The sequence below is a fragment of the Papio anubis genome, chromosome 10 (assembly GCF_008728515.1).
Source record: "Papio anubis isolate 15944 chromosome 10, Panubis1.0, whole genome shotgun sequence".
Classification (NCBI taxonomy): Eukaryota; Metazoa; Chordata; class Mammalia; order Primates; family Cercopithecidae; genus Papio; species Papio anubis.
Genome location: NC_044985.1, coordinates 125047586 through 125072333, shown reverse-complemented (window position 1 = coordinate 125072333; position 24748 = coordinate 125047586). Strand labels below are relative to the sequence as shown.

Genomic DNA, 24748 nt, shown 5'->3' with positions numbered 1-24748 from the left:
GTGGGGGTGCACCCTGTCCCTGGCTCTGCCCTGGTGGGGACCCCAGGACTCTGCCTCCATGGGCTCACTGGGTGTGGTTCTGGAGTCCTGGGCCAGGCTGGGACTCAAGGATCCAGGTGATGGTGTGGCGGGGCGTCGGGTGGGGGTCTCTGTTTTATGGAAGGACACAGTGGGTGTGAGATAAAGAGAGAGAGAGAGAGTGGCCCGTGCTGGCAGAAAGCACAGCCGTGTCAGGGCTCTGCATCGTGGTGGGGCCAGGCGGGTCGGCAGGTGCTGGCTTGCGAGGTTGTCCTGCATGCGGTCACTTGGGTATTGAATGAGTGTGAAAGTGGATTTAATACAGTCACTGAGGAAAACTACAGCTTCACGGGACTGACTGGCCTTGTGAGATAAACATTCACCGTCAGACACTCATTCACCCAGACAAGCTTTCTGGGCTTCAAGTGAGTTCTTTGGCACATGCCCCCGGCCTCCTTCCCCACAGGGTCTCGCCTGGGGCATTAGAAGCTGGATTGTAACATTTGTTTTAAAAGATGCTTTGTTAGGCTGTTGGTTCTCCTTACAATCCCGGCTTTCCTTAGCATGTGGTTCCCCTCATCGTGTCTGGGTTTTTCTATCTTATAATCTATCCTTTATACGAGCTTTTTCCTCTGGCACTGATGATATTTCCCTTCCCTTTTTTCCAGAATTCCAAATCCTGACCTGTGCACACACGCTTGTGTGTTTAGTACAGGCTCTTTGTCGGATATTTGGTGGTTGGGGGAGGGGATCACAACATTTCTGTGCCTCTCACTTTGCTTCCTTAGGATGAATTCTTAGAAGTGGAACTTCTGGTTTCAGGGAATGAACACTTTTGCTAGTTACTGTCAAAAATGCCTCTCAGAGAAGTTATGCCGAACCACCCAACAGTCCTGGTCACAGAGCAGGCCTCCCTTGGCTTGGGGCTAGGGTTCTTCCCCGGTCCTTCTTCTTCTTCTTTTTTTTTTTTTTTGAGACGGAGTTTCGCTCTTGTTGCTGAGGCTAGAGTGCAGTGGTACCATTTCGCCTCACTGCAACCTCTGCCTCCTGGGTTCAAGTGATTCTCCTGTCTCAGCCTCCCGAGTAGCTGGGATTACAGGCATGTACCACCATGCCCGGCTAATTTTGTATTTTTAGTAGGACGGGGTTTCTCCATGTTGGTCAGGCTGGTCTCGAACTCCCAACCTCAGGTGATCCACCTGCCTTGGCCTCCCAGAGTGCTGGGATTACAGGTGTGAGCCACCGTGCCCGGCATCCCAGGGTCCTTCCTAATGCAGGCTGCTTTCTCTCATGTAACCAAGAGACATACACTCATCCCCTACCATGTACCAGGCTGCGCTGCGGGCAAACACCCCTGCCCTCATGGGGACTGGAGGAAGCCAGGTGACACGTGGAGCCCAGGAATTGGCCAGAGCTCAGGAGGAAAGCAAAGAGGGTGTGCAGTCTTAGACTTGGGGGCCCAGGAGGCCTAGGGAAGCCTTGTAGATACCCAGGTACAGTGTTTCTGGGATCAGGAGCCATGATCCCAAGGCCTCTAATACTTCAGGTATGGCAGGGAGGCAGGGATGGCTGGCCAGAGAGGGCCAGGTGGAGAGACCTGGGGGAGTGAGGCCACAGGGTTGGGGGGCCATGGCCAAGACTTTGACTTCTACCCAGAGTCAGATGGGAGCTGTTGGAGGGTTGTCAGCAGATGAGGGCCGTGCTCTGACTTGGGTGTTAAAAGGATCATGATAGCTGGCTGCGGGTGTCCTGGGCCAAGCAGCAGGGCGACAGGAGGCAGAGACAGGGCGCTGGTTTGAACCTGGGATGCCTGGGGTGGTGAAAGGTGGTCGATGCTGGTCATGCTGTAAAGGAGCCTCAGTGAGTTCCAGGCAAATGAGCAGGTTTGTTTTAGGGAGTGTCTGTGACGAGCACACACTCTTTTTTGGTGTTGCTGCCAGATCCAAGGATCGATGTCGTGCTTGCTGGTGGCCACATTGTGCCCCAAGATGAGACCCAGAAGCTAGTGGAAAGCCAAGACATCGTCACCGGGACTCAGACTGAGCTGGGGACTGGAAGCCAGCTCCTTTCCTGCCTCTCTCCTCAGCCTGCTCCAGGGTAAGTCCCTTGGTGGGAGGTTACAGGTTTAGTAAAAGGCCAGGCAGATGGTAAGTGAATGAGGAACATGTCAGAGAGAAATATTCAGCCTATTATTCATAGTAATATTGAAAACTCATGTGTGTTGAGCGCCTGCTGTGTTCCACACACAGTGACAGCTGGGTTTTCTGTGCTGCCTGGCTGAGTCCTTATCAGCCTGTACGGGAGGGCACCATGCTGTTACTATCTGACTGTCAGGATAAGGAAGCAGGCTGTGGAGAGTTCCAGATTGTTTAGGTAGATTTCAGAGAACTGATGAAAACATAACATAATTTTATCATTTTCTTTTTTTTTTTTTTTGAGACAGAGTCTCGCTCTGTAGCCCAGGCTGGAGTGCAGTGGTGCCATCTCAGCTCACTGCAAGCTCTGCCTCCGGGTTCACACCATTCTCCTGCCTCAGCCTCCCAAGTAGCTAGGACTACAGGTACCTGCCACCACGCCCGGTTAATTTTTTGTATTTTTTTTCAGTAGAGACAGGGTTTCACCGTGTTGGCCAGGATGGTCTCGATTTCCTGACCTCTTGATCAGCCCACTTTGGCCTCCCAAAGTGCTGGGATTAATTTTATCATTTTCAAAGTCATATGAATCTGTTCTCTTTGCATATTTTTAAATGTTCTATTTAGAGTAAAGGAAGTTTATATTAGAGAATTAGGAACATTTGGAAAAGTAGAAATAAAAACTCATTCTATTCTCATAGTCCTATTGTGCATAGCATGTGTGTGTGTTTGTAACCCATTTTCTTCTTCAGAATCTTTTTTTTTTTTTTTTTTGAGACAGTCTCACTCAGCTGCCCAGGCTGGAATGCAGTGACGTGATCTTGGTTCACTGCAACCTCTGCCCTCCGGGTTCAAGCGATTCTCCTGCCTTAGCCTCCTGAGTAGCTGGAACTACAGGCGCCTGCCACCACGCCCAGCTAATTTTTGTATTTTTACTAGAGACGGGGTTTTACCGTGTTGGCCAGACTGGTCTCAATCCCTTGATCTCATGATCCACCCACCTTGGCCTCCCAAAGTGCTGGGATTACAGGGGTGAGCCACCGCGCCTGGCCCAGAATCTTTTTTATGCACAGTTTGCAGTAAAGGTGCCCAAACTGTAGGTGCCCAGGTGGTCCAGGACCCTTTCTTGGCTGCCTGCAGACCCCAGGTCCCTTCCTGCACCGTGCCCCCTACACCCCGCTGCCCTGGGTCAGGGCAGAGGTTAGACTGCCTGCCGTCAAGCCTCACGCACCATTTCCTTCTGTCTGCCTTCTGCTCATCGCCGTGTCTGTGATATTTATCCACCTTGTTGTGTTTTCTAGTCTTGAAATTATTTTAAAAAATATGTAATAGATACATATAAAATACGTGTGTTAAAAAATATGTAATACATGAATATGTGTTTTTTTTAATTATAGAAGAATAATGGTAAAAGCAACAGTTCCCTTGGCCGTCTTCCAGTCCCCCTCCTCCAATCCCACTCTTTCCCCCAGGGGACCACAGTCAGCAGTTATAACCTTCCAGGCCTTCTTCCTGTGCATTCAACTATAGTTGTATATTACAATTTTATGTGTGCATGTGCATATGTGTGCTCACATGTTACTGCTTCTTTCCTTTAGCACGGCTGGGATTATACCGTGCACACTGTCCTAAATGTGTGTGTATGTGTATGCACATGCATGTCCTGCAGATCTTCCTCTACAGGCCCCCTCAGAACCGAAGCCTCCTGGATGGCATCCTAGCTCATGAGCCACTGTCCCACTGGCTGACGTGCTGGTGCTTTCTCTTGTTTGCTTAGCCTCCCTGATTTTCCATTTGCCACTGTGTGTCCACGTTCAGTGACATGAGAGAGCAGCTGTTGGCTCTACTTGCTCTCCTTCCACTGTGTGGAACAGAGCAGGCGCTCAACACATGTGAGTTTTCAATATTACTATGAATAATATTGCTGTGTGCACCTCTCCAGAGGTGCCACCAAGCTGAAATGGGGTGACTGTCGTTGAGGGCCCAAGTCTGGCCCGTGGGTGCTCACAGCACTAGCAACTGGGCCCCCTTGCCAGTGCTCCCCTTGTCTGGGACGTCTCGGCAGACAGAGGCCACGTGGCCCGTTGCTCTCCTCAGGACCTTGGACACAACTCATCTGCCAGGACTTGGTTGTACCAAGGGAGTTGGCCAAGATCAGCCAATTCCTAGTCTTTCTATTGGATTGGACGTTTTTGGATGTCAGATTTCTAAGAGTTTGATTAGCATCTACTACACATCTAGTGCAGTTATGACTACAGAGATTTATCCATTCATTCACCCGCTCAGTCACTCACTCGTTCACTTATTCAACAAATGAGCATTGCAGAAGACTTGAGGTGTGTTCCTGAGAACTGTGGTCTGGTCAGGACAATAAGCTGAAACAGTAAGAGGACAGGGGTAGGAAGCATGAAGGAAGGAGGTGAGCTGTATGGAGTGCTTCTGTGTTCTAGGAATTTAAGTTGGGTACTTCCTCTAAGTTGTCTCCTTTAGTTTTCCTGGTAATGCCGGGAGTGCAGTCTGATTGTTAGCAAATGGATGCTGAAGCTGAGTGAATTGTTAGACTGTGGATCAGGTACTAGAAGAGACCCCAAGTGATGTGCTCAGACAGCAGGTGGGGATTTCGGATCTCCACAGAGGCCAGGCCCTGGTGCATCCCCAGTGGAGGACCTATGGTCCCTGGGGCTGCCCTGGGTTGAGGTCCCAGCAGCTCAAGGGACTGTGTGCACTTGGCAGATCACATCCTTCATGCCCTGACTGCATGCTGGCCAGACTGAGTGGCATGGTGATGCCTGGCTGCCAGGGCAGCTGGAGGATGTACTTGTGTTTCCTGAGTTGCTGTCCTGCTGAAAGTCAGAGATCCACAGTTTCACAATCTCTTAGCCAAAATTGTGAAACCCAAAATGCCCCCAACACTGAAATATTTTTCTTAGAATTGATGCTAAAAGCATTGGATGGTCAAATTGGCCCTGAGCGCGCGTGAAGCTGTTCGTGGCTTTCCCTTGACCTCTGCAGTTTGAGTATTCAGAGGCCTCGCTGCAGACACAGGGCAGTGGATGCCCATGAGGCCCTCTCCCCAGCCTGCTGGGGTCTCCCTAGCAGGTGGCCATATGACTTTTCTGAAATCCCCAGACACATCTGGCCCAAGGGTTTTGATGGAAGGGCCGTGGACTCAGGTGACCGCGGAGAGGAGAACGGGTACTGAGGCTGCAGCAGTCCGCTACTCAGGCCCCAAGAGCATGGGTGAAGATGCAGGGCTGCCCAGGGGCCTCAGCTGTGTGTCCAGACTGTGCCCCAGAAGTTGCCCAGACTCTTTGGCAAGGGACTTTATGAGACCCTCGTGGTGTGCATTTGCCTCCTGCCTTACCTGGTCCTGCAGGAGGATGTGCGGTTTCCTGGCATTTGCGTGGGGTTTGTCTCAAGCATGGGATGGACAGAGAGGGAGAGGGAGGTGCAGGGGAGAGAGAGATGGGAGAGATGGAGGGAGAGATGCAGGCAGACGCAGACCCTCCGCCTACCCCTAATTCCCCTCAGAAAACTGCTTTTCCTCAGAACTTGGCTCAGAATCCCTTTCTCTGTGGAACCCACCCTTCCTTCCTCTTGGTCTTTTTTTTTTGAGATGGTCTTGGCCATTGCCCAGGCTGGAGTGCAGTGGTGCGATCACAGCTCACTGCAGCCTAGACTCTTGTGCTCAAGCGAGGTTCCCACCGCAGCCGCCCAAGTAGCTGGGACTACAGGTGTGTGTCACCACGCTGGCTAATTTTTTAATTTTTTGTAGAGACGAGGTCTCCCTGTGTTGTCCAGGCTGGTCTCGAACTCCTGGGCTCAGCCTCCCACAGTGCTGGGATTACAGGTGTGAGCCACTGTGCCCAGTCCTGTGCTCTTCCTGAGCCTCTGGTGTACCTTTACTAGGTTGCTGACGTTAACCTGTTTGTCTGTCCGCGAGTGAGGGGGTGCGGTCACATTCTGTTCATCTGCTGCCCAGCGTCAGTCTGTCGTGTGGAGGCCACAGTGCGTGGCTGACAGGAGGCCTGGGTCCTTTGGCTCTGTAATCATCCTGTCTGGACTGTGGCAGCCTCCTCGTGGGTCACCATGTGCTGAATGCTGGGGGACATTGTGTGCCACCTCTTAGGAGCCACCCTCACCAGCCTCCTCTCTCTTTTTTGGCCCCTGTCCCCTTCTTTCTTTTTTTTTGTTTAAGACAGAGTCTTACTCTGTCACCCAGGCTGGAGTGCAGTGGTGCAACCTCTGCCTCCAAGGCTAAAACAATTCTCCTGCCTCAGCCTCCAAGTAGCTGGGATTACAGGTGTCTGCCACCGCACCTGGCTGATTTTTGTATTTTTAGTAGAGACAGGGCTTTGCCATGTTGGCCAGGCTGGTCTCAGACTCCTGACCTCAAGTGATCCGCCCACTTCGGCCTCCCAAAGTGCTGGGATTACAGGTGTGAGCCACTGTGCCCGGCTCCCCCGACCCCTGTCCCCTTCTGCATGGGCCCCATCTGAGAGCCATTTCCCTAGTGGCTGTGAAGTCAGATGGTGTTTGTAGTCAATCAGTTGTTTTTTTTTTTTTTTTTTTTTTTTTTTACTGTTGTAGAGTTTGCCAGGGACCCTCCAATCCCTCTCTCCTTTCCTCTCACACCTCCTCAAGGCAGCAGCAGGGACTTCCCCTTGCAGGCGGGGCTGCGGCTAAGCTGCATGGCTGACTGGGGTTTGGAGGCCCTGAGATGAAGTGAGAGCACTGAGCAAAGCATTGGCAAGTGCTCCTGTACTTTACTGCTGGGCTTTTGGTAGCATTCTCTGCTAAATCATTTCTAAATACGGACTTAATTGGGAGAAATTTAAGATAAGTGCTTTTTAACTTGGTCACAAAATTTGGTCTTTCTCTTGTTATAAAGTGGTGGCATTTAATGCTTTGTACTTAGTTCTAATGGACAATCGGTGCAATCTCTCCTTTTGACTCATCTGTGGCCCTACATGATGGTCACCCATGTCATTATCCCCAGGGTGGACAGTGTTCCAGATGGAAGCCTGCCAGTGCACGGTGAACAGGCGCTGCCCAAGGACCAGCAAGTCACTGCCTTGGGGAGAGAGGAACCTGTGGCAATAGAGAGTCCCGGACAGGATCTTCTGGGAGAAAGCAGGTCTGAACCAGTGGATGTGAAGCCATTTGCTTCTTGTGAAGATTCTGCAGCTCCAGTCCCAGCTGAGGATGGGGGCAGTAACGCTGGCATGTGTGGCCTGTGTCAGGAGGCCCGGCTAGAGCGGATGGGAGTCAGTGGTCCCAGTGGTTCAGACCTTTGGGCTGGGGCTGCCATGGCCAAGCCCCAGGCCAAGGGTCAGCTGGTGGGGGGCAGCCTCCTGATGCACTGCCCTTGCTACGGGAGTGAATGGGGCTTGTGGTGGCAAAGCCAGGACTTGGCCCCCAACCCCTCTGGGATGGCAGGCCTCTCGTTTGGGACACCTACTCTAGATGAGCCGTGGCTGGGAGTGAAAAATGACCGAGAAGAGCTGCAGACCTGCTTGATGAAGGAGCAGCTGTCCCAGTTGAGCCTTGCGGGAGCCCTGGATGTGCCCCACGCCGAACTCGTTCCGACAGAGCGCCCGGCTGTCCCTGCTCCTGTGTTGTCCTGCGATCTGGGAGGCAGAGACCTATACGGTGGCTTCACGGGCAGCTCCTCAGCCTGCTATGCCTTGGCCACGGACCTCCCCGGGGGCCTGGAAGCAGTGGAGGCCCAGGAGGTTGATGTGAATTCGTTTTCCTGGAACCTCAAGGAACTCTTTTTCAGTGACCAGACAGACCAAACTTCATCAAGTTGTTCCTATGCTACGTCTGAACTCAGAGGGACACCCTCTTCCTTGGCAGTGGGCTCTGATCCAGATGTGGCCAGTCTCCAGGAACAGGGGTCATGTGTCCTGGATGACAGGGAGCTGTTATTACTGACTGGCACCTGTGTTGACCTTGGCCAAGGCCGACGGTTCCGGGAGAGCTGCCTGGAACATGATCCAACAGAACCGCTTGAGGTTTGTTTGGTGTCCTCTGAGCATTATGTAGCAAGTGACGGAGAAAGCCCAGGACACATTCCTTCCGTGTTGGATGCTGCCCCTGAGGACACATGCCCATCAGCAGAGGAGCCAAGGCTGAATGTCCAGGTCACCTCCACACCCGTGATGCCCGGGGCTGCTGGCCTGCAGCGGGAGATCCAGGAGGGTGCCTACTCCGGGAGCTGCTATCATCGAGATGGCTTACGGCTGAGTATGGCCCGGGCCCCATGGGAAGAAGCATGGTGCCCCCAGAGCACAGTGCAGTGGGGGTGCAGGGCCTTCCTTGTTCTGGGGTCTGATGGGGTTTCGCCCTGGAATAGTTTCAGCAGAAATCGTGTTTTAAAGGAGAATGCATTATCATCCACCCCTTGAAAATTAAGATTACAAATGTGTGTGCCTGGGGAGGGTGGCACCCGGGGTCCCAGTACACCTGCTCCATGCCTATCAGTTCCAGCTGTGTCTCCCAACTCAGGCCATACACTTCAGAGAGCCACTCCTCACAGCAGCTTGGGGAGATTCTGTTGGGAGCAGGAGAGGCGCGGGGACGTACGTCATGCTGGAGTCTGTCTCTCGACCTCCCGCCGGCCCCCACCTCAGTGGTCACATGGAGAGGCCGAGAGAGATGTGAGCATGGCGAGGTGCTCACGTGTTCTTCTTCTGTGCTTTTGGTGTTTAGGCTGCCCTGATCTCTGAAAAATGAAAAACCTGCCCTTCTGTGAGGGTCATGTGATCAGGCCACTCTGCTTGCCCCTTTGAGGTTGATTCTGTTTTACTTTCTTTTTTATTTTCATTTCTTTTTTTTTTTTTTTTTTTTGAGACAGAGTCTTGCTCTGTCGCCCAGGCTGGAGTGCAGTAGTGTGACCTTGGTTCACTGCAAGCTCTGCCTTCCGGGTTCACGCCATTCTCCTGCCTCAGCCTCCCGAGTAACTGGGACTACAGGTGCCCGCCACCATGCCCAGCTAATTTTTTGTATTTTTAGTAGAGACGGGGTTTCACTGTGTTAGCCAGGATGGTCTTGATCTCCTGATCTTGTGATCCACCCGCTTCAGCCTCCCAAAGTGCTGGGATTACAGGTGTGAGCCACTGTGCCCTGCCTATTTTTTTTTATTTTTTGAGACGGAGTCTCACTCTGTCACCCTAGCTGGAGTGCAATGGCATGGTCTTGGCTCACTGCAACCTCTGCCTCCCGGGTTCAAGCGATTCTCCTGCCTCAGCCTCCTGAGTAGCTGGGACTACAGGCGTGTGCCACCACACCTGGCTAATTTTTTTGTATTTTTAGTAGAGACAGGGTTTCACTATGATGGCCAGGCTGATCTCGAGCTCCTGATCTTGTGATCCACCCGCCTTGGCCTCCCAAAGTGCTGGGATTACAGGCATGAGCCACCGAGCCCGGCCAATTTTTTGTATTTTTAATAGAGATGGGGTTTCACCATGTTAGCCAGGATGGTCTCGATCTCCTGATCTCGTGATCCGCCCGCCTCGGCCTCCCAAAGTGCTGAGATTACAGGCGTGAGCCACTGCGCCCGGCCATATTTTCCTCATTTCTTAATAGGTCCACATTATTTTAACCAGTTGTTTCCATATTGCTGATTTTGTAGTGCTGATAACTACGGTTCTTTATTTAAAAGAATTTTGTAAGTAATACGTGTTATTTGTACAAACATTAGAAATATAAACAAGAAGAAAATAAAATGAGCTGTAAATCCCCACCACCAAAAAAGGCTAACCACACTTATGTTGGTGTATAGCAGGAGGCTGTGGAAAAATGCGTACGTGCTTTCTCTGTATAAGTGGGTATGGAGTTTAATATGGCTATTAGTGACTAGAGCAGGTGCACGTGTACATGGTTTTAATGTAAGCCTTTCACATTCTTGTCACCGGAAGGCCGAAGACCCACTGTGTGTAGGGGCACGTTGAATGCAGGTTCCTCAGGCTATTCTGAGTTTGGGGTGGTCTGCAGACCTCTCCGGAGGGCTTCTTTGGCCTCTGGCTGCCCTGAGTGAGGAGGTGTGGTGGTTGCAGGCCTGCAGGCTATGCCCTGAGGTGTTTCCCTGGCCGGCCCTGACAGCTTTCCTCTAGGCCTTGGTGCTGCCTACCTGTGCGTGGGCTGTTCTCTGGGCCGCGTTCTGGGGACTGGACTTTCTAACCTAAAGCTGCTGGGGACTGAACTGTTGCATTCTGGATACTGGACTTTCTAACCTAAAGCTGCTATCTAGCCAGGTCAGCACAGGCCTGTGCGTTCTTACCTTCTTACCCTTCAGGCGTACAGTTTGAGGTGAGGCGGGTGGAGCTCCAAGGCCCCACACCTCTGTTCTGCTGCTGGCTGGTGAAAGACCTCCTCCACAGCCACCGCGACTCAGCCGCCAGGACCCGCCTGTTCCTTGCCAGCCTGCCCAGCTCCACCCACTCCACCGCTGCGGAGCTCACCGGACCCAGCCTGGTGGAAGTGGGTATTTGCAGTTAATGCCTGCCCTGGACTTGTCTTGTACCGTGTGGCAGATATCCTAGTTGGCATCTCTCTGTGTTTCCTCGGATATGGGAATACGGTCTGTTTGTAACTTTTGTTTTCTTTTTTTTTTTTTTTTTTGTGGGACGGAGTTTCGCTCTTGTTCCCCAGGCTAGAGTGCAATGGCGCGATCTCGGCTCACTGCAACCTCCGCTTCCTGGGTTCGGGTGATTCACCTGCCTCAGCCTCCCGTGTAGTAGGGATTACAGGCACGCATCACCATGCCTGGCTAATTTTGTATTTTTAGTAGAGACTGGGTTTCTCCTTGTTGGCAAGGCTGGTCTTGAACTCCCGACCTCAGGTGATCCACCCGCCTCGGCCTCCCAAAGTTCTGGGATTACAGAAGCGAGCCACTGCACCCGGCCCTGTTTGTAACTTTCCACACTGTCTTCTAGTATCCAGTGTGACTATACAGCCACTTTAAATCTGCATAAGTCCATGTGTATGGTGGGGTGTGAACACGTTTCAACATGTGTGCCAGTTGGGATCAGCGTGCTGAGGCTGCTTGGGGTGCCCTGTGGAGATAGGCCTTCAGACCTGTCTGAGAGCATGGGAGCCGAGGGGACTGGAAGGCAGGGCACACCTGCCTCGGGCAGCTACTGAAGACGCAGGGGGACCACTGTGGGTGCTGCACCTCTGCCAGGTGCAGTTGCATGTGACCCCACAGACCTTCCTCTACATTGCAGGTGCTCAGAGCCAGACCCTGGTTTGAGGAGCCCCCCAAGGCTGTGGAACTGGAGGGGTTGGCGGCCTGTGAGGGCGAGTACTCCCAAAAGTACAGCACCCTGAGCCCGCTGGGTAGTGGGGCCTTCGGCTTCGTGTGGACTGCTGTGGACAAGGAAAAAAACAAGGAGGTATGCTGGCTGTGGGAGGGGAGTGGCGCCAGGCACCACTTCAAATGGCTCTTGACTTTTGGTCCCAGTTCTCTAAACCTGGGGTTTTTGGAGGAGTCCTGTACATACGGCACCAAGCACACATCCAGGCATGTGGACGGTTTCCGGATACAAGGAGGCTCTCCCAGCAGCACACACGTCGACATCCAGGGTTGCTGATCCCGTCAAGTTGTAGATTCAGACCTCAAACAGGCCAGGCTCAGGGCTTTGCCTCCTGCCCTTGTGTTGAGATCCCACATCTGGATCTGTGTTCCCTCCTTTCTGAGCCTGGGTCTTGCGCCATTCTCCTACTGCCCACTTAGATGCTGATATCTCGCGGGCACTGCACATGCACGCTTAAAACCAAATTTAGGACCTCCTCCACCCTGCTGGAAAAAACCCCCAAGAAAGAGGCAAGCGAGCTAACCAGCAGAAGCCCTTGGTCTTCCCAGGCCCCAGGAGTGATTGCGTTGTTTATAGCTCACGGCTGGAGCAGGGACTGGTGTGTGCGAGGCGTCCCTCTAGGTGCACTGAACACTGGCAGCTGCTCGTTCCCCCCACCCCTTTCCTCCCCAGTTATCATGGCCATTCTTACATACTCTCCTTCCAAGTAAGGTTTAGAACTTACTGTCCCTCCCTCCCAAGTCCTCTCGGGATTCGTAGCTGCCTGGACATGTTGCGTTGTGGGGGAGTTGACCTCAGGACGATGCCCACTTTCCTGTTCAGAAGCAGCATCTGCTGCTTGCTGTGAATCCTGTTAGATTGTCCAGGTGTGTTCGTGCCTGGCTTGGCGGGTTCCTGGGAGGGTCACGGAATACTGCCCACGGGATCCTTTGCTCCCTGCATTTTCTAGTCACTTGTGGCTGGAATACACGAAAGATCCGAGCTTGGATTGATTCATCATATGTCTGTATCCACGTCTTCCTAGTACTCATGCTTTTTTAGTGGATCGTTTGGATTTTCTAGATCAACAACCACTCCTCTGCAGTAATGACAGTGTTGTCCCTCCCCTCTGTGATTTGCCTGTCATCATCCTTTGATCCTTTGCTCCTGTCTGTCCTTAGCTAGGACCTGTGGAGTGTGCTGCACAGCAGGTGTGCTGCTGCTTCTCCAAGGTGGCCATGGCTCCTTTCATTCCTGATGAGCATCTTTTATTCAAGGATCTTTCATTTTACTTTCAACTTGCTAAAATGTTTTAAGAATGAGTGTTGAGTTCTATCAAATTCTATCAAAAGATGTCTTTTCAGCATCTATTGAGATATTCATATCCTTCTTGCCTTTATTAATAAAATGAATAACATAGTCACAGAATCTGTCTTTGATTACGTTATAACAGTTCTTAATGCATTGCTGAATTTGACTTTTGATTTGCTATTTCTCTCTCTCTCTTTTTTTTTTTTAGACGGCCTCTTGCTCTGTTGCCGGGCTAGAGTGCAGTGACATGATCTCAGCTCACTGCAACCTCCGCCTCCGGGGTTCAAGTGATTCCCCTGCCTCAGCCTCCCAAGTAGCTGGGGTTACAGGCATGCACCACCACGCCCAGCTAATTTTTTGTATTTTAGTAGAGTTGGGGTTTCACCATGTTGGCCAAGACGGTCTCGATCTCTTGACCTTGTGATCCACCCACCTTGGCCTCCCAAAAGTGCTGGGATTACAGGCGTGAGCCACTGCGCCTGGCCTGATTTGCTATTTCTGTTTGGGATTTTTTTCGTTTATATTCATACCTGAGTTTTGTTTCATTTCATTTCTTTTCTCTTTTTTTTTTCTCTTTTTCATTTATATTCATACTTGACTTCCTTCCTTCCTTCCTGCCTTCCTTCGCTCCCTTCCTCCCTCCTTTCCTCCCTCCTTCCCTCCTTCCCTCCTTCCTTTTTTTTTTTTTTTTTAATGTCAGCGTTGCATGAGGCTGGCCTAGTGGTGGTTGGATGGTGTGTCAATACCTGGAAGATGATGTTCCTTTGGCTGCCCTAATTCTTGTTTCACTCTCTTTTTTTGCTTCACTTGCCAAATAATTGTCTGTTTTACTCATCAAGTATTTTTTTGGTTTCTTTTAATTTCTTGTACTTTCTATGAGTTAATTTTGCTATTTTTCTAGATTATTGTATTGAATGTGCTTTCAGAATACACTTTGGCCGTATCCTAGAGGTTTTACTCTACAGTGCTTTTGTTGTCATGTGTTTCTAAGCAGTTTGATTTTTTTTTTTTTCTTTTTTTGAGACTGGGTCTCACTCTGTCATCCAGGCTGAAGTGCCGTGGTATGATCTAAGCTCACTGCAGCCTCTGCTGCCTGGGCTCAAGTGATCCTTCCACCTCAGCTTCCTGACTAGCTGGGACTACAGGCATGCACCATCACATCTGGCTACTTTTTTTGTGCTTTCTTTTTTTGGGGGGTAGAGACAGAGTTTTGCCATGTTATTCAGGCTGGTCTCAAACTCCTGGGCTCAAGCGATCTACCTGCCTTGGCCTCTCAAAGTTCTGGGATTACAGGTGTGAGCCACCATGCCCAGCCAACAGTTTGATTTTTAAGTTTCTGTTTTCATCTTTAATTTATCTGAGCAGATCTTCTCATTCTTGGTTTGTATCAGGAATCCGATGGACTCTAGGGGTTTCTTTAAACCTTCATAGCTTAAGGCAGAAGAAAGAAGCCCCAGCATCTTTCTCTTGCTGTAAAAAAAACCACATGAGTAGTTTTTGCCTTTAAAAAAAAAGATGTCAATTTAAATGTTATTATAAAGACAACAAATTACTGAGTAAAGGAACCAATCAAAAAATAGACTTTTAAGGGTTGTTAATGGTTCATAGAACAGAGTGCAGTTCCCACGTCTTAAGAATCTCCTTTGTACCAAGAACGCTTCTAGGCCTGGTTACCTGGTGACAGACAGCAGAGAGATGGGCATCGTCCCCTGCCCGTCACTGGCTGATGGTTACGGCGGAGAGCAGAAGAGATGGGCATACGTCCCCTGCCGTCACTGTGCTGGTGGTTACCCTGGTGGCCGGAGCAGAAGATGGGCATAAGTCCTGCGGTCACTGTGCTGGTGGTTACCTGGTGGCCAGGTAGAGAGATGGGCATCGTCCTACCGTCACTTTGTGCTGGTGGATTTACCTGGTGGCCGAAGATGGGCATACGTCCCCTGCCGTCACTGTGCTGGTGGTTACCTGGTGACGGAGAGCAGAGATGGGCATTCGTCCCCTGCCGTCACTGTGCTGGTGGTTACCTGGTGACGGAGAGCAGAGATGGGCATACGTCCCCTGCCGTCACTGTGCTGGTGGTTACCTGGTGGCCGGAGAGCAGAAGATGGGCATCGTCCCCTGCGTCACTGTGCTGGTGGTGGTTACCTGGTGGCCAGTAGAGATGGGCATCGTCCCTGCGGTCACTGTGCTGGTGGTTACCTGGTGGCGGAGGAGAGCAGAATGGGCATCGTCCACCTAGGTCACTGTGCTGGTGGTTACCTGGTGACGGAGAGCAGAGATGGGCATACGTCCCCTTCCGTCCTGTGCTGGTGGTTACCTGGTGATGGAGAGCAGAGATGGGCATACATCCCCTGCCGTCACTGTGCTGGGCAGGGTGGGAGAAGCCAGGGTGTTGGGAGGTTGATCCTGTACAGTTTAGTAGAACTAGCTTTATGGGTAGGATGCAGTGGCTCACTCTTGTAATCCTAGCACTTCAGGAGGCCGAGGCCAGAGGATTTCTTGGCCCAGGAGTTTGAGACCAGCCTGGGCAACATAGTAAGACCTCGTCTCTACGAAACGTTAAAAAATTAGTCTGATGCAGAAGAATCACTTCATCCCAGGAGGTCGAGGCTGCAGTGAGCCGAGATCATGCTATTGCACTTCAGCCTGGGCAACAGAGCAAGACCCTATCTCCAAGAAAAAAAAAGCCAAAAACAACAACAAAAAGCTTTGTGGTGAATAAAAATGGCTTTCTTTTTTCTTCCCAGCTGTAGAGGAAAAGAGAATTTTTAGAAATCTTTCTGAGTTTTTTTCCCCAGCGTTTAGGATGACCTGCTATTTCAGGGTTAACCATTAATATCCCAGTAGTTATTAAGAGAAAGAGAGCAGGCCTGAGACATATAAAGCTTATGACATGTGAGAGAAAATGGCAGAACACTTGAATATGTAGAATATGAGACACCTATTGTTTTCCAGCTAATGCTCTGAGTTATTTAGGCAAATACTTAAATGCAGGATGCACAAATCATAAGTGTACATTGTTAGGGACTTTCAGCAACTGGACACACACACCACCAACACCCAGATCAAGATGCAGAATTTCCCCAGCATCTCAGGAGCCCTTCTGGGCACAGACCCCAGGGTACCCACTCTCTTGGCTTTTAACATAATCAGGCTTGCCTATTTCTGGACATTCTATTTATGTAATGCTCTAATGATGTGAGCTCCAATGATGTTGTGTATCTTTTTGTGTGCTTGTTCACCATCTGCATATTTTCTTTGATGAAATCTTTTCAAACCTTTGCCAGCTTTTAAAAATTGGGTTTTTTTTTTTTGTTGTTTTTTTTTTGAGACGGAGTCTCGCTCTGTCACCCAGGCTGGAGTGCAGTGGCCGGATCTCAGCTCACTGCAAGCTCTGCCTCCCGGGTTCACGCCATTCTCCTGCCTCAGCCTCCTGAGTAGCTGGGACTACAGGCGCCCGCCACCTCGCCCGGCTAGTTTTTTGTATTTTTTAGTAGAGACGGGGTTTCACCGGGTTCGCCAGGATGGTCTCGATCTCCTGACCTTGTGATCCGCCCATCTCGGCCTCCCAAAGTGCTGGGATTACAGGCTTGAGCCACCGCGCCCGGCCTAAAAATTGGGTTTTTGAGGCCAGGTGCAGTGACTCACGCCTGTAATCCCAGCACTTTGGGAGGCCAAAGCGGGAGGATCATGAGCTCAGGAGTTCGAGACCAGCCTGGCCAACATAGTGAAACCCTGTCTCTACTAAAGATACTAAAAATTAGCTGGGCATGGTGGCACGCACCTGTAATCCCAGCTACTCAGGAGGCTGAGGCAGGAGAATCACTTGAACCTGGGAGGTAGGGGTTGCAGTAAGTCGAGATCGTGCCATTGCACTCCAGCCTGGGCAACAGGGAGAGACTTCATCTCAAAAAAAAAAAAAAAAAAAAGGATTTTTAAACAATATTGAATTTTAAGAGTTCTTTATAATTTCTAGTTACTATTCCTTTATCTGATAGGGAATTTCACCCAGTCTGTAGCTTGTCTTTTCATTCTCTTAGCAGTGCCTTTTGGAGAGCAGAGGTTTTTAATTTCGATGAAGTCCAGTTTATCAATTTTTCTGTTATGGATAATGCTTTTGGTATCCTATATAACCCAAAGTCACAAAGATTTTCTGTTTCCTCCTACAAGTTTTATAGCCCTCGGTTGTACATTGAGGTCTGTGAGGCAGTAGGAGTTGGTTTGCTGTGTGGTGCAAGCCATGGCTGAGGCTTACCTTGTACATGTGAATTTCTACTAGTTTGGCACTAGTTGTTGAAAAGAATCCTTTCTCCGTTAGATGATCTTGGTAGCCTTGGCAGAAATCAATTGACCATATGTGTGTGGGTCTGTTCAGTTTACCAGTCTGTGTTGATGCGCCTGCCAATGACTGCAGCTTCATAGTGAATCTTGAAACTCCGTCCGTTTTCAAGACTGCTTTGAATATCCTAAGTCCTTTGCTTGTTCGTGTAAATTTTAGAATCAGCTTGTTGATTTAATTAATTAATTAGTTTTGGAGAAGACAGGGCCTTGCCCTGTCACCCAGGCTGGAATGCAGTGGTGCGATCATGGTTCGCTGCAGCCTCCACCACCTGCGCCCAAGCGATGCCCAGTAGCTGGCAGCCTCCCAAGTAGCTGGCACCACAGGTGTACACCACCACGCCCAGCTAATTTCTTAATTTTTGTAGAGATGAGGTCTTGCTGTGTTGCTCAGGCTGGTCTTGAACTCCTGGCCTCAAATGATCCTTTCACCTTTGTGTTTCAAAGTGATGGGATTACAGGTGTCAACCATGGTTGATTTTTTTTTTTTTTTTTTTTTTTTTTTTTGAGATGAATTCTTGCTTTGTTGCCCAGGCTAGAGTACAGTGGCGTGATCTCGGCTCACCGCAAGCTCCACCTCCCAGGTTCATGCCATTCTTCTGCCTCAGCCTCCTGAGTAGCTGGGACTATAGGCGCCCGCCACCACGCCCGGCTATTTTTTTGTATTTTTTAGTAGAGACGGGGTTTCACCGTGTTAGCCAGGATGGTCTCGACCTCCTGACCTTATGATCCACCCGCCTCGGCCTCCCAAAGTGCTGGGATTACAGGCGTGAGCCACCGCATGCCCAGCCGATTGATTTTGTTAATAATGCCTGCTGGGATTTTATTTGGATTTGTATTGTCCCAGCTATTCAGGGAGAAGTCACACATTGATCGAATCTTCCGTGCCATTTACTTAGGTCGTGTTTGAATTTTCTCATCAATGGGCTGCAGTTTTCAGCATATGAATCCAACATATTTTGTTAGGTTTATCCCTAAGTGTGTCATGTTTTGGATGCTGTTGTAAGTGGTATTGATTTTCAATTTTAATTTCCAGTTCGTCATTGCGAGTATATAAAAATACGATCTATTTTCTGTGTTGACTTTGTGTCCTGCAAACTTGCTAAACTTTTTTTGGTAGATTCTTTGGGATTTTCTACATAGACAGTTGTATTATCTGTAAATGAGGAGTTTATCACCTCCTTTCTAATCTCTATGCCATTGATTGGTTGGTTGATTGATTGCCTTATTGCACTGACCAAGACTTCCAGTAAAATATGAGCTAGGAGTGGTGAGAATGGACAGCCTCACTTTGTTCCCAATCTTAGAAAGAAAGCCTTAAGCCTTTCACTCTTCTCTTAATGGTGAGGTTAACAGTGGGTTTTCTGTAGATGCCCTTTATCAGCTGAGGAAGCTCTCTTCTATTCCTTGTTTGCTGAGAATATTTATTAGGAATGGATGTTGGCTTTTGTCAAGTGCTTTTTTCTGTATTGAGATGATACATTTTTTATTTATGTTGACATGATAAATTATAATGATTGAGTTATGAATGTCGACTCAACCCTGCATTCTTGGGATTGCTTGTAAGGTGTTACTGCCCTTTTTCTATATTGCTGTATTCAGTTTGCTAATATCTTGTTAAGCATTTTTGCATCTACATTTATGAGGAATATTGGTTTGTAGTTTTCTAGCAACGTCTTTGTCTAATTTTAGTATAAGCATCATGCTGCCCTCATAAAAATGAATTTGTGGCCAGAGTGGTGGCTCATGCCTATAATCCCAATTATAGGCTTTGGGAGGCTGAAGCGGGAGAATTGCTTGAGCCCTGGAATTCAAGAGTAGCCTGTGCAACGGAGTGAGACCTCATCTCTACAAAATAATTTAAAAGTTAGCTGGGCGTGGTGGTGTGTGCCTGTAGTCCCAGTTACTTGAGAGGCTGAGGGAGGGGAATGGCATGAACCCGGGAGGCAGAGCTTGCAGTGAGCTGAGATTGTGCCACCGCAAGACTCTGTCTTAAAAAAAAAAAAAAAACAAGCATCTTGCTTACTGACATGAAGCCACGTGCCCAGCGAGAGCACAGATGAGGCCTCATTGGTGTAGAGGAGGCCTGTGGAGGGCGGGCACACGGTGCCCAATTAGCCAGCCAAGGCCAACGCCCCAGGGGTAGGGCGGAAGTGGGGTGGCATGCACAGGACACCCCAGCCCAGGCCTCTGCTGTCCCTACCTCCCTTCCTCCCCACCCTCCGAGAGAAAAGACAGTTTGGGCCTCAGCCTGAGAGTGTTTTGGCCATTTTGCATTTCCAAAAGGATTTTAGGATCAGCTTGTCAGTTTTGCACAAAAGCCTGCTGAGATTCTCGTAGGAATCACATTGAATCTGTAGCTCACTTTGCAGAGTATTGTCATCTTAACAATATTAAGTCTCCTGATCTGTGAATGTGGAAAGTTTTCTATTCATTTAGATCTTTAATTTCTTTCAATAGTGTTTTGTAATTTCAGTGTACAAGTCTTGTTCTTTTGTTTAGTCTCCATTATTTTTATGTCTCGTTTCTTCTTTTTCCCAGGTTTTTCATTTGCTAGAATATATTCGCTGCCAGTTTTTCCAGGAAGGAGTCATGGGTATTACATTTTCAGTCCTTGTACATATTAAAATGTGTTTATTTCTCTTTCATATTTTAGCGGTGATATGCCTTTTCCTCTCAGAACGTTTTAGACCTGTATCTGTTGTAATCTAGCATTATTTTGAAGTGAATTTTGCTAACAGCAACCTGATTTTTTTTTTTCTTTCTTGATTTAAAGTCTTTGTCCTTCAAAATTTTCACCAGAATATCTTTAGGGGTGTATGTTTGTGTGTGTTTTCTTTATTCTTGCTTGATACGTGGTAAGACTTTGATTTGAATATTTAACGCTTCCTTTATTTTAAGAGGATTCTATTCTTAGATTCCGTTAATTCTTTCCTTCTCCCTCCTCCTGACACTCATTTTAGATGTACATGGGCACGCCTGGAGGAGCCTGCCCTCTTGTCTCCTTGGCCCTGCAGCTAGACAGGCCGCAGGCCTCTTCACTTAGAGTGTCAGGGCCCCAGCCCTCCCAGAGACTCCTGGCGCTCTGCCGCATCTCAGCAGGCCCTACTTCTGCCCCTCAGGACCACAGCCCTGCTTCCCCTCGTCGTCTTGCTTTCCCTCAGTCTCATCTCTGGCCTTTTGGGCCATGGTGGCCCTCCCATCAAAGGGTCTTCAGAATTTGTCTCCTTTCATCTCTCACAGGCTGGCACCCAAGCCGCCCCCTTCTCTCCTGATGACTGTGAGATGCCTGGATGTTGCCCGGGCTCCGACGGTTCTTTCTGCTCCTGCCCTGGCCCCGATGCCCTCCTGATGCTCCCTTACGCTGCCTGCCCACCCCCCGCCTCCCTCACACCTCCTCACACAGCTCAGGTGCGCTCTGCCGCAGCCCCGTGCTCCCGCTGCCCTCTGCCTGAAGGACCTTCCCCGAGGCGCTCAGAAGCTGCCTTCCCGGGACTCGCTCCCTGTCCCACCCACCTCACAGGGGCCGCACCCCCGCGGCACTGCCTGCCCCATCTTTTTCTCCTCCTTGGCACTCATCGTTCCCTGGTGAGTGATCTCGCTTAGCATCTCTTGCTGACACCTGACAGGCCCACCCTGTGGTCGGCACCCACTGGGTTGCCCATCGCTCCTTCAACTGTGTGCCGACACCCGACACCCACGTAGCAACAGGTGTTGTGTCCCGTGACAGGATTTTCAGTGACTCGCAGTGTTTCTTTCTTTTGTGAATGTATCTTTTTCTGTTACACTTTGACTATCATTGACTGTCGTAGCACCTTATGTCTGTCAGTCTTGCTCAACTCTGATCAATCTCAGAGTCAATGTTGAAAACATATCTAAGAGAGATAGCTTTTCTTTATATTTTCTAGTTTTCTGGCTTCTTAGTTCATTCTCTTGGCCAGGGCTTCCAGTCCTTGGTTGAGAAGTGACGTGGATGTTCTCTGGGGCACCTGCCCTGAGGCCTCTGGGGCCCTCTCTCCAGCCCAGGTTATGGCTCCCTCAGCTCCACCTGGCTTCTCCATCACACTCATCTGTCCACCTTACAGGATGGGCAGGAATGACGCTGCGTTTCTGGTCAGCTGCTGACCCCCTTCTCTGCTTCCTTGTGCTGCAGGGGTTTACGACTGTGTTTCTTCTTTCATGTCCCTGAGACTTAGGGGAGGCAAATGCAGAGGATGTGTCTGCCACATGGACTGATGGTGCCTCTGGTGTAATGGGATGCTTGAGGACTGGCTCCAGCCATTTCCACCCTCTGTCTTCCTCACAGGTGGTGGTGAAGTTTATTAAGAAGGAGAAGGTCTTGGAGGATTGTTGGATTGAGGATCCCAAACTTGGAAAAGTTACTTTAGAGATTGCAATTCTGTCCAGGGTGCAGCATGCCAATATCATCAAGGTAGATGACGATTTCCTCTTTAGAGATACCCTAACTTGACTCGTGTCAAACGTGTTAAATTTGTTGGCTTGAAGATGTTTTGGCAGAGTTGGACTTGGCTTTGTCTCTTCCTAGGTATTGGATGTATTTGAAAACCAAGGGTTCTTCCAGCTCGTGATGGAGAAGCACGGCTCCGGCCTAGACCTCTTCGCTTTCATCGACCGCCACCCCAAGCTGGATGAGCCCCTGGCGAGCTACATCTTCCGACAAGTGAGAGCAGGCCAGAGCCGTGTTGGGGTGGACGCAGGCCTGGGTGCCTGGGTCTGGTGGCTGCAAAGATCAGTGATCCATACTCTGTTCTCTCTCTGAGGTGGATTTAGCCTTCTGTGTGGGGATTTCATGGAGTACGATATATATTTTGAGTAGAAAATTCTATGATTGAAGTAGAGAAAGTGAGATTGGGATGAGAAATTCTATGATTGAAGTAGAGAAAGTGAGGATGAGGCCAGATACAGTCCTGGAATGATTGGGAAAGTATGTGTAATGGTGAAGGTTTATTTACATACATAAAATATCCACAACAATCACAAAAATTAACCAAAAGGGTTGGGATGCAGTCAGAGTGTCTCAAAGGCATGTGTGTGGCACAGTGGCCTGCAGGCTGTAAGTTCTCACTAAATGGTGGCTGTTCAGTTAATTAACCAGCAAAATTGAGATCCTGACATTCTCATTTTACAGTAAGTGTTTGTCTTGATCTGTTTTGTGTCTAATTACATACTGAATTTTGCCCATTATTTTGTCGGAATGGGAGCGTGATGATCAAAATAGGAAGGCATTGTAGCAGAGGGAGAGGAAGAAGAAACGGTAACGCGGGTTGGGTTTTAAGGAGAAGGTGGTGGTTCCATCCTGTTCTGCTCCCAGCTCCCCTGAAAAATTGGAGAAATACCAGCAAAGAGCTGTGTAGACAACTCACATTTGCTCTTGGATTGTTTGCTGGGGACGATTCGATGTCTAATGACGGCTTCCGTGAATCAACATTTCTTCCTCAAAGCTACACACTGTCAGGGGTTGTTGGGTTTCTGAAGTTTAGTTTCTCAGGCTCCTACTTGTAAGTTTCAGATATTATGGTTCTGCCAAAAAAAGGTCACCTCTCTCCCTCTTCCTGTGTTGGAAGATGACCTCCTCCCTTTAATTTGTGTCAAGGACTTGTTTCTGAAACTTTACAGCAAATAGAGTATCTGTATGAGGTAACGTTGAGGGTCACTTGTTAAAAGCTCCTTTCTGACAGTTGTTTATTCTGGGGCTAGTGAGACACATAATTATGGTGTTCTATACCCTAACATTTTTGCCAAAAGAATCTTTACCACTTTTGTAAATATATAGACATAAATGTTATTATATATAAATAATAGATTCACAGTTTTATAAAGTATATGATCGTACATCAGTGTATGTAGGAATCATGCCCGTTCTCAGGGCATTGCCTGTCAGCTCCAGGTTCATCAGGGCCTGCTCAGCAGCGGGGCAGGGGAGCTGGGCCTGGGATCAGCCCTGGCTTGGTTCAGGCAGCTCCAGGGCAGCGCAGCCAGTCCAGGGCATGGAGGCATCTGCAGGAAGAGCAGCTTTCTTCAAGTTGCTCTTTGTCCCTTTGTGGTTAATCTCTCAGTACTAGTTAATAAATCTTAATGAAACTTTCCATGTTCAAGTTCATGTGTGGTTTGTGTCTCCTGACTGGATCCTGACTGATTTGTATATATCTACATATATATGTAAGTATGTATGCATGCATGCTTGTGTATGTGTATTTATGTGTGTACAAGTATATGTTGTATGTGTAGGTATGCACATGTGTATATGCAGCTGTGTATATATGTGCACATGTATGTATCTAAATATGTATGTATATATAAATATGCAGGCATGTGTTTATAAATATGCAGGTATGTATACATTTGTGTATATGTGTATAAATATACATATGTTTATTAAATGTAAGTTAATTAATTGGGTTTAGTTAACCTGTGATTAACTATTGCTTCTGATTTGAAAGATACTCATTTGTAAATATAAAATTGTCTCAAAAGATCAACATGATACATCCATGAAATCACTAAGTTGATTGGTACAGTGCCAGTCAGACGTTTAACTCATCCTACTTGAACTAAACTGAAAGGCCGATTTTGCTAGCCTCCGTTATTGGAGAGGCAGAGTGGGCAGGCAGTGGTATGCTGCAGCAGCACCTTTGCGGGAACGGAGCCCATTTCCAGCGTACCCGCTCTAAGTCTGCATCATTGAGCAGCCACACATTTGGGGCAGGGATGGCTGATACGCCATGCTGCTCTCTGAGACACCACTGAGGCTGTGCTCCCAGCTCTGCCCCAGATCACTGCCTGAACTCGGGGCAAGTCACTTTCCCTCCCTGTGAGCTGAGGTTGTCTACTTGGTGCTTTCTCTCAGGCACTTCCCACTTAACACCAAACCTGCACCCATTCACTTGCCTGCCATGAGTGTCTTTGAGCTGTGGCTTTGTGGCCTGTCTGTCTTTCCTCCTGAAATAGGCATGGTGTGTGTTGTGGGGCACACGTCTGCTGGGAAGGTTTTCTCAGCAGCATACAGAATTCACGAGTCTCGTATCGATGTTGCTACCTTGCTGGCTAACGTGGCCGCCCCGGTGAGCACGCCTCCTGGAGCGGCTTTGTTTCCTGTTTGCTTTCAAAAATCTTTCCTGTCCCCAGTTCATTATGAGTCGGAGGTTTATTTTTTCTTTTTCTTTTTTGGTTCCAGTTTATTTTAAAGGCATATTTTAGTTGAATTGCTTTTTTAAAAAGCCCCCTCTGGCCTCCTGATTCCAGCTAGTGTCAGCGGTGGGATACCTACGTTTGAAGGACATCATTCACCGCGACATCAAGGACGAGAACATTGTGATCGCCGAGGACTTCACAATCAAGCTGATAGACTTTGGCTCGGCCGCCTACTTGGAAAGGGGAAAATTATTTTATACTTTTTGTGGAACCATCGAGTACTGTGCACCGGAAGTTCTCATGGGGAATCCGTACGTATGCTGCTGCGGTGCAGCCTCTCCTCACGTCGTCTGTCAGGACCCTGAGGCCGGCTTGATTTTGGGTGGGAAAATGGCTTCCTTCGCGCCTCTGTGATGAGAGCGTTGAGTGATCAGGGTGATGTGCTAAAAAGTAAGTGGGCAGGCAGGCAAGGTCATATTGGGCAAAGGCACTGGGCGATGG

General features: G+C 49.1%; 1 protein-coding gene across 4 annotated transcripts in view; it reads left to right on the top strand.

The window, feature by feature from the left end:
- PASK (PAS domain containing serine/threonine kinase) overlaps positions 1-24748 on the top strand; it is a 47680-nt gene that overhangs the window by 16756 nt on the left and 6176 nt on the right. For all 4 annotated transcript variants that reach the window (XM_021924452.2, XM_021924453.2, XM_021924451.2 and 1 more), the window contains 7 exons: positions 1959-2115; positions 7150-8399; positions 10450-10634; positions 11381-11548; positions 21402-21527; positions 21642-21776; positions 24359-24558. In XM_021924452.2, coding sequence (XP_021780144.1) covers positions 1959-2115; positions 7150-8399; positions 10450-10634; positions 11381-11548; positions 21402-21527; positions 21642-21776; positions 24359-24558 — 2221 coding nt within the window. The remainder of the gene's footprint in view (positions 1-1958; positions 2116-7149; positions 8400-10449; positions 10635-11380; positions 11549-21401; positions 21528-21641; positions 21777-24358; positions 24559-24748) is intronic.